Source organism: Drosophila innubila (genome assembly GCF_004354385.1).
Source record: "Drosophila innubila isolate TH190305 chromosome 2R unlocalized genomic scaffold, UK_Dinn_1.0 1_C_2R, whole genome shotgun sequence".
Taxonomy (NCBI): Eukaryota; Metazoa; Arthropoda; class Insecta; order Diptera; family Drosophilidae; genus Drosophila; species Drosophila innubila.
In genome coordinates, this window is record NW_022995374.1 from 18,514,310 (window position 1) to 18,522,649 (window position 8,340).

At 42.1% G+C, this 8,340-nt stretch overlaps 6 protein-coding genes across 6 annotated transcripts; 4 read left to right on the top strand and 2 right to left on the bottom strand.

The window, feature by feature from the left end:
* The first annotated feature begins 39 nt into the window (after window positions 1-39).
* On the top strand, window positions 40-2,274 carry LOC117784263 (RNA-binding protein 28). Its single transcript, XM_034621953.1, has 3 exons — window positions 40-1,220; window positions 1,286-1,541; window positions 1,611-2,274. Exons 1-3 carry the CDS (start codon window positions 97-99, stop codon window positions 2,214-2,216), a joined length of 1,986 nt encoding a protein of 661 aa, XP_034477844.1. The 5' UTR covers window positions 40-96; the 3' UTR covers window positions 2,217-2,274.
* Window positions 2,275-2,372: 98 nt separating this feature from the next.
* Window positions 2,373-3,418, bottom strand: LOC117784267 (NADH dehydrogenase [ubiquinone] 1 alpha subcomplex subunit 8). Its single transcript, XM_034621963.1, has 4 exons — window positions 3,159-3,418; window positions 2,799-2,974; window positions 2,647-2,737; window positions 2,373-2,587 (listed from the first exon to the last, which is right to left on the bottom strand). The coding sequence occupies exons 1-4, from the start codon at window positions 3,285-3,287 to the stop codon at window positions 2,456-2,458; spliced, it is 528 nt and encodes a 175-aa protein (XP_034477854.1). The 5' UTR covers window positions 3,288-3,418; the 3' UTR covers window positions 2,373-2,455.
* A 227-nt stretch (window positions 3,419-3,645) lies between these two features.
* LOC117783676 lies at window positions 3,646-4,525 on the top strand. Its single transcript, XM_034621201.1, has one exon. It carries the CDS (start codon window positions 3,657-3,659, stop codon window positions 4,437-4,439), a length of 783 nt encoding a protein of 260 aa, XP_034477092.1. The 5' UTR covers window positions 3,646-3,656; the 3' UTR covers window positions 4,440-4,525.
* Window positions 4,526-4,591: 66 nt separating this feature from the next.
* LOC117783677 (pupal cuticle protein Edg-78E) lies at window positions 4,592-5,195 on the top strand. Its single transcript, XM_034621202.1, has 2 exons — window positions 4,592-4,741; window positions 4,827-5,195. Exons 1-2 carry the CDS (start codon window positions 4,730-4,732, stop codon window positions 5,115-5,117), a joined length of 303 nt encoding a protein of 100 aa, XP_034477093.1. The 5' UTR covers window positions 4,592-4,729; the 3' UTR covers window positions 5,118-5,195.
* Window positions 5,196-5,372: 177 nt separating this feature from the next.
* LOC117785347 (pupal cuticle protein Edg-78E-like) lies at window positions 5,373-5,956 on the top strand. The gene is made up of 2 exons (XM_034623304.1): window positions 5,373-5,399; window positions 5,455-5,956. The coding sequence occupies exons 1-2, from the start codon at window positions 5,388-5,390 to the stop codon at window positions 5,839-5,841; spliced, it is 399 nt and encodes a 132-aa protein (XP_034479195.1). The 5' UTR covers window positions 5,373-5,387; the 3' UTR covers window positions 5,842-5,956.
* A 633-nt stretch (window positions 5,957-6,589) lies between these two features.
* On the bottom strand, window positions 6,590-7,610 carry LOC117785346 (isochorismatase domain-containing protein 1). Its single transcript, XM_034623303.1, has 3 exons — window positions 7,393-7,610; window positions 7,116-7,325; window positions 6,590-7,052 (listed from the first exon to the last, which is right to left on the bottom strand). Exons 1-3 carry the CDS (start codon window positions 7,513-7,515, stop codon window positions 6,780-6,782), a joined length of 606 nt encoding a protein of 201 aa, XP_034479194.1. The 5' UTR covers window positions 7,516-7,610; the 3' UTR covers window positions 6,590-6,779.
* Between the last annotated feature and the right edge of the window lie 730 nt (window positions 7,611-8,340).

Sequence of the window (8,340 nt, forward strand, 5' to 3'; positions counted from 1 at the left end):
GCAGTGTGGCAGCCCTCAAATATCGCTCACCTACTTTAGCTATCGATATATCGTTACTACACGTGCGTTGCAAACAACATTTAATGTGGTCGTAAAATGGAGCTTAAAAAAATGAAACCCTTGCTGGATACGGAGCCAGCATCAACAGAGAATGTGGAGGAAAACAAGCCGCATAAGCGACGCAATCCGTTCAACACACAGCGCCTGAAGGAGGAAAAGGAACGACGACAGAAAAAGCGAGCACGTCTCATAGTGCGCAACATTAGCTACAAATCAACGGACGATGCACTACGTCAGCATTTTGGGCAATGGGGCACGTTGGAGGATGTGCACATCCTGAAGCGAGGCGATGGCAAGCTCGTGGGCTGCGCCTTTGTGCAATACGAGACCATTAACCAGGCCACAAAGGCCATAATGCAAGCCAACGGCAAGGAGCTGCTGGGCAGGAAGGTGTTTGTGGATTGGGCCTTAGGCAAGGATGAGTATGCGGCAAAGAATCCAAAGAATGATGAGCCAGCGGACAAAAAGCCAAAACTGGTGGTGAAGGAGGAAACTGACGAGGATCAAAATGCAGCTGAAATTGAAGGAGAAGAAGATGATGAAGAGGAGAATGGCAAAGAATCAGAAGCGGAAAGTGATGCAGAATATGATAATGGAGAAGATGAAGAAGGTGATGATGATGGTGAAGATGAAGATGAGGAGGATGAGGATAAGAAAGATGTTAAATCGAAACTGGACCTGGAGAATGTGAAGCGTGAGAAGCACATTTCCAACGATGTGCAACAAGGCTGCACGGTCTTCATCAAGAACGTGCCCTTTGATGCGGAGGATGAGGATCTGCGCAAAGTCTGTCGCAAGTTTGGTCTGCTGCACTATGCGATCATAAACCGAGAATCGGTTTCGGGGCACTCCAAGGGCACCGCCTTCGTCAAGTTCAAGGCCAAGGAGTCGGCAGATCTGTGTCTGCAGGCTGGCACCGAGTTCAAATTGATGGACGAGGTGTTGGATCCACATCCCGCACTCAGTCGCGATGAGATCAAAACCAGGCACACGGAAAAGTCCAAAGATGATGGCGGCAAGGATTCACGTAATTTGTATCTGGCCAGAGAGGGTCTCATTATGGCCAATTCCAAGGCAGCCGATGGTGTCTCCGCCTCCGACATGACCAAGCGACACGAACTAGAGCAGGTGAAGACACAAGTGCTGAAGAACTTGAATCGGTGAGAGATTGAATCCGCAATTAGTTATTATATCTTACTCTAAAGACTTCCTTCACTTAATTCAGCTTCGTTTCTCGCAATCGTCTGTCCATCCACAATCTGCCACTGAACTATGACAATGAGAAGCTCAAGCAGATGGCGCTCACCTACACGGGATTCCGTCCGCACGAATGTCGCGTCATGCGGGAGCAAAAGGTAACTCCGGAGCATCCAAATGGTAAATCCAAAGGCTTCGGTTTCCTCTCCTTCGATACACATCAACGGGCTCTGACGGCACTGCGGAAACTGAACAATAATCCGAGTATATTTGGCACCCAGCACGTAAGTAAACAATTGATGAATCTGTGCTCAACTAAAGATTCAAACCACTAATTAATCTCCGCCCACTAGCGACCCATTGTTGCCTTCAGTATTGAGGATAGAGCTGTGCACAAAATCAAGGAGAAGCGTGACGAACGCTCCAAGATCAACAATCCCACCTACAAATCCAAACTGGAGCAGCGCAAACAGCGACGAGATCAGAAGCGTAAGGGACAAAAGCCCACACCGACGACCATAGCTCCCCAGGATGACAACAAGGTGAAGCTGCAGAAGCACATTAAAAAGCTGGAGACAGCACGAGCGGCGAAAGCAGCAGGCAAACAAAATGAGGAGAAGAAACGCAGCGATGTCGAGGGCGACTATGTGGGAACGGCAGCCAAACCAGGTACATCTCTTCGCATGCGATCCAGAAAGAAGATCATGGAGCAGTCAAAGGAGCACATGAAACGAGTCAAGACAGAGAAGCGCAAGCAAAAGAATAAAAAGATACGGGAAACACATTTGGCTGAGCGCAAGGCCAACAATCGACCTAAACAGGGACGCAAGAAGGAGAAGGATGACCTGAGGCCACTGATTAATAAATACAAGAACATGATCAGCGGCAATGAAGGCGGAGGTGGAGTCACAGGCGGCAAAGTGAAGAAGCCCAAGCGGACCAAGTGGTACGCGGACTGAGTCGAAGTTTTCCTCTATAATGTACAATATATAAGAAATTAAAGAATTCAAAACTGTAGCTGCTTGTATTCATGAGTGGGAGTAGGGTACTCAAGAAGTCATTGATGCAGTTGGAATCCAGATGAATAGGCTGAGATCCTCAATAAAATGCTTGGGTTACTAATGGAAACAAGATTTTATGCATTTTGTAAATTACAAGTAGGGCCAAAAGCCACTTCAATTACACTAAGCAGCCGGGTCTATTCCAGCCAGAAGAAACGTGAACCATACTTGGCTGGTGGCGTTGGATAATCTGCTGGCAAACCGGGCGTAGCATCTGGATACGATGTAATCTCCTCTTTCTTTGGCGCCTCGCGTGCTGTTTTAATGACCTAAGCAGAGGAATTGTTATCAGTTTATAGTTATTAATGATAGTGTAGACATTACTCACCTTGGCACGCGAGAAGTAGCCATAAGATGGACGATCCCAGTCAAAGTTATCCTTCATGCACTTGTCAAAGACACCTTGAGTCTTGCGGCAGCTGCAATGAGTTAGACATTAGAAGGTGGACTAAAGGGGAGAAATCTATGTTATTCACTTACTGGCTGAAGGCCATGGTTCCACTGCTCTTGTCCAGGCAAGTGGCGTACTGCATGAATTCCTCATGGCAGCTCTTCTTCACCTTGCGAAAGAAGTCCATGGCACAGCCAGTCACAGCACGTCCCTCGGACAAGCAGGCACGTGGATCGTCCAGCTCCTGACGGCACAACATAAACTCCTGCCAAATATATGCACAAAAATAAAACGTAAACAAAACAATCGACCATACGTTTTGAGGTTAGGTTATATAACTGACACTAGACCGCAAAAATTATACTTAAAATGTACACAATAATGTATACCCTGCACTGTGTCGGTAACTAACCCACTTTCCACTAGTTTAATATCAATCATTTACTTACATTATTGGGGTTTTCGCATTGCTTTCCCAGGTGGAAAGCTCCAGCTCTCAAAGCAGCCGACGATAAATTCAACTCCTGTACATTCAGCTCCGACTCCTCGGGCAGCGTTGTATTGCTTGTTATGACCATGGTGTTGTAGTTGCTGTTGGGCTGCCCGTTGCTTCCAATATGCAGCAATGGTGTTAAATCCAAACAAATACACAAATTGTTAGTTTTTACGAGTCAAAAATCTCGTTTCCAGCTACAAAACAGCTGTTCGCTATCGAGCTGTCAACCTATCGGACTATCGATAAGCATTACCGGTTGACACAATCGTGAGTGGCAGCTCCGATAGCTAGTGTCGCACATTTGATATATTCACTTCCTATCGATTGCTGCAACAGTCAAATTCTATAATTTGAAAATTTTAAAACATATTTATTCCAATTTTTGTGTTGATTCTGTGCAGATCGATAGCAGTTTTGTCAAATAATATATTTATAAATTCTATGTACAATAATGAACTTTGTTATATTTAATACGTTGGTATTAATTGCCTTGCTGGGTTCATGTTCTCCTAAGCCAAGTGGAACTGTTGAAGAGACTGCAAATGGACCCGTAAAGACGCTAAATTACCGAAGTTCCGTTGGGGAGATTGTTAAAGATCTCATAAGTAACTGGAACTCGCCCATTTGGTACTTGAGAAATCGTGGATATTTCACGGCGCCTCAGATCGATTTTGGTCTGTTCAAGAAAGATGTGGGTAAGGCAGAAACCAAGGAATCAAATAATTCTGAAAAATTAAAACGAATGGCGGGATCTAATGAATATGAAAGTACCAATGACCTGAGCCACTTGTTCCGCTCTCTGTTCTCCTCAAACGACAATAGCATTTCCGATAAAATCAAATCAAAACTGGGAGTGGCTTGGGACATGGATAAACTAAAGTCGTCGGTTCGCAATGAGGCACACAAGTTTTTTGAAAAGTTCTACAACAAACGCAATCAGGAAGTACCAAAGGGTCATCAGCTAGAGGGCAATACGGATATAGATAAACAAGTGGCACAACTTTATCCATCGGTTATTCCCAACCCCAGTAATGACCATACAGAGAAGGAGGAAAAGAAGGAATCATTTGAACCTATGACTGCGCCAAAGGAAACTAAATTTCTTAATGGCATTGCCAAGCTACTAACCAACAAGGAGCTAATGGGTAAAGTTAAGCCTTTAATTAATCCAGTGCAAGGCCAAGAGTCAAAACAATCGTTAATTGAAGCTAAAGAGAATTCAAAAACACAATAATTGTTTTTCATGCATTTTGAGAGTTATTTATAGTTGCTTACATTTTGTTTGATAATGTGAATCAATTGACGAGCCCTTCAATAACAGACAGCTTCGAGAAATATAAAAAAAACTATGCAAATTCATATCAAGTGGTTAAGCAAATCATTAGCAACGATTAGCGATTAATTAAAACGAGTTTTTGTTAAGCTTTTAACCGGAGCAGCGGCTTTTTCAGCATTGGAGAGTGAGTATAAAAGCGGATGACTCTGTGATATTTGTTAAAATTCATAGAACCCAAAAAAGAAAAAATGTTGAATCATGTGAGTGTCGAGTGTGTTTATTCGTGCGTATTCAAATGCAGAAACAGAACTGACTGTGCAATTCGTATTTCATTTATTTCAACAGAAACTCATTTACTACTCCTGCTTCCTCCTGGTTGCCTTCTCCTTCTTGGTCAGTGCTGATGAATCATCTCCGGATGTCTTGCTCTTGAATCATTTCAATCATCAGAATCTGAATGGAGCGGGTCAATATGAATATGGAGTAAAGACTGATCATGGCATCGACCTTAAAGCTAAGGGTGATGTCAATAGAGTTGAGGGAGAATACTTTTTACCCGCTAAGGAGGGTGAGACTCCCCAGCGTGTCACCTATGTTGCTGACGCCACTGGTTTTCATCCACACATCGAAAATTGAAGCTGTCCTGTAATTAGCTAAATATCGTTCAACTTGTTTATGCACGTTCAAAATAAAAAAATTAAAATTAAAAATAAATTGTATATTTCAATTTACAGCTGAAATTTATGAGATTTCTACATTTAATTAAGTACCGATCGACAGTCGAATATACTGTAAAATACACGTATATTTTGGTGTACTTAATATATATATAACTGGTTCAGCAAAGTCGGTATAAATACCTTTAGCCTGACACAGTTTGATCAACAGTTGAATTCAAAACTCACCATGTACAAACACGTAAGTTGTCAACGATTCACCTGGCGCCTACTAAATTGCCACGCCCACTTTGCAGGTGCTTCTGCTTACGCTTCTGATCGCCGTCAGCTTTGCCCACGACGATGATGCGCATGCTCACGCGGAAGAGTCCAAGAAGGAGGACGGTCATGGCAACTTTAATTACATGTACGAAATAACCAATGGAATTGGCGCCAAGGAGGCTGGAGATGAGCACCGTGTGACTGGAGGGTTCCACTTTGTGACCCCGGATGGTAAGCCCGTGGGAATAACCTATACGGCGGATGAGCACGGCTATCAACCACATGGCGATGCTCTGCCCACTCCGCCGCCCACACCCGAGGCCATTCTCAAGGCATTGGCATACATTGAGGCGCATCCGCACAAGGAGGAGCCACAGCATCCAGTTAGCCATGAGCATGGTCATGGACATGCCAAACACTAGACTCCTGCTCGCTAGGAAGTCCAATTCACAGGAATTTCCCATTTCCCGCACATTCAATTGCAATTGCATGCGTCTCCATCAGTTGGACATAAAAATAAAACTTTACGACGCAAAACTCTCACAAATTTCAATGCAAAGTGGGCGCTTGGGTGTGTCCCTAACCCTTCTTCCCCCTTCTCTCAATGTGGCAAGTCCATAAAATACGCATTGTCATATTATGTAGGAAAAGGGAGCCCGGAAGGGATGGCCATTGAGGCCATTGTAAATGTTAAATTCAAATGTGAGGAGTCCATTGTATGGTTTGAATGGACGCCATTTGAACATGTTACGGAAGCGACAACTTAATGGGATTCCAAATTCCCATCTTAAAGTAAGCATAGAATATTCTCATCGTCAAAATTGAATTGACTTACATGTGGAAAATCATCTTCTACTTCAAATTAATTTTACTACAATTTCTTCGGCATATACGATCTCCAGCGCTTGTGCGTCTCTCTGGCGCCGCTTCCCAAAATATATAGAGAAGATTGATGAAAGGTTTAAAGATTTTCCTTCAGTTAATTTTCAGAGATAAACGATTATTTTTAAATCATGTTTAAGATATATTTTTAATGCAATTTTTAAAAACAAAGCATATCCAAAAACATATATTTAGAGTGCTGAAAATGTTTAAAATTCATTGTGCCAATAATGTTTCTACGACCTTTTTCGCTATTATTTTACTTTTAACAACTTTATTAAAATACCGTTTGTCTCTTCAGCACGTTTTATTTCAAAATAAATGCTCTCATTGTGTTCAAAAGGAATAAAATACCTGTTATTATTGGTGTTTTTTTAACATTGCTTTGAAAGATTGACCTTTAATAGCCGCTAAAGCTTAAAACCCAAGTGAAGGAATAAATCTTGAGCTGATTGTAGCTAACATATAGAAAGATGCCTTACAATTTGGATGGACTGCGAGTGAGTTGCATGTCCTGGGAGGTGGGATTCACCAATTTGCGAACAACGTCAAACTTGGGATTATTCTTGTCACGCACAAGATCAAAGATGACGCTTTCACTGGTGGTAATCACACATCCCGCCTGGCGTAAGCGTTCCAGGGCCAAATCGCGATCCTGATTCAGGCGGGAACAACAGCAATCGGCCACGATATAGACGTTAATATCCTGCTCCCGTAGATCAATAGCCGTCTGCTCCACACAGATGTGAGACTGGACAAGAAAATTCTTAGGATTAGTATTAATAAAAAAATAATAATAACATTTCAAATTCACCTCCAGACCATAGAGGACCACATCCTGCGGTTTCTCGCCAAAAATGTCCTTGATGACGCTCTTCACCTGGGGAGTCATCATACTGAAGTAGGTTTTACCTAGAACAACCTTGGCATGAGAAACATCCAAATCGGAAACGGTTTTTCCCAATTTCTCAGGATAATGTTCCGTAACAATTAATGGCACATCTAACGCTTTGCCCGCCTTTGTCTGCAAATAGAACTTGTTTAATCTCCAGATTCTATTTCAGATTAAAATAAGCACAAAGTTCACTTGCCAATTTGTCCACATTCTTCACCATATTATCGAACAGCGGCATACTTGGCCGGAATTTTTCCTGTATATCGCATAGCAGGAATAGAGTCTTTTTTGGGTTCAAGTGACAGCGTCGAAAGGCCATTTTGCAGTTAATAATTGATCCTTAACTAAACAAAAAACTTTCGTAATTCACTCGGCTCTTAATTCACTCAACTTCTCTAGATTCTAAGCAGAAAGTGTTTCGCTAATCGATTGTCGGTTTATCAAAATCAGCTGTTATACCTCGAAACGGTTATGTGTCTGGTTGCCAGACTGTTGTGACTGCTGGGAAAGATCATAAAACGGCGCGAAATTTAAATTAACTACATTAATATCAAACTCTCTGAATGTAATATTCATCATGATTTGGCGCCTAAATTGATTTTGTATTTAAATTTTGTTAACCCAGAAAGTTTCGTTTTTTTCATCAAATTTTCTTTATCTTGATATTTTTTCAAAAACTTTGAGCTCTCATAACTTTCGTCAAAACTCAACCGATTTTCATGCGGAATGTCATTTTGATCTTGATTTGGACTCCAAATTGATTCTGCATTTAAATTTTGACGCTAAATTTAATGTAATTCTTCTCAATAATTTACCTAATATTTAAGCAAAACGCGTTAAAAGTCACTTAAGCCTTAGGAGTTAATTAAAAGCTCAGCAACAAAAATGCAGAATTGACAGGAGTTGTCCTCCCAATAGGCAGAAAGTCAACATTTATCAACAGCCGGCACTAATCTGAAATCCCAGTACACTAGCAGCCATTTTGTGGCACTCAGACTAGGGCCGTTGATCTGAAATCCCACGTGGCAATTAAACTAAATTGTGTGGACCCAGAGAAACCGCACACAGGTAGCAGATTTATATTCATAAGCCAAGCAGCTGTGTGGCCCTGAGAATTCTAGATGCCTTATGCCCGACTTTACAT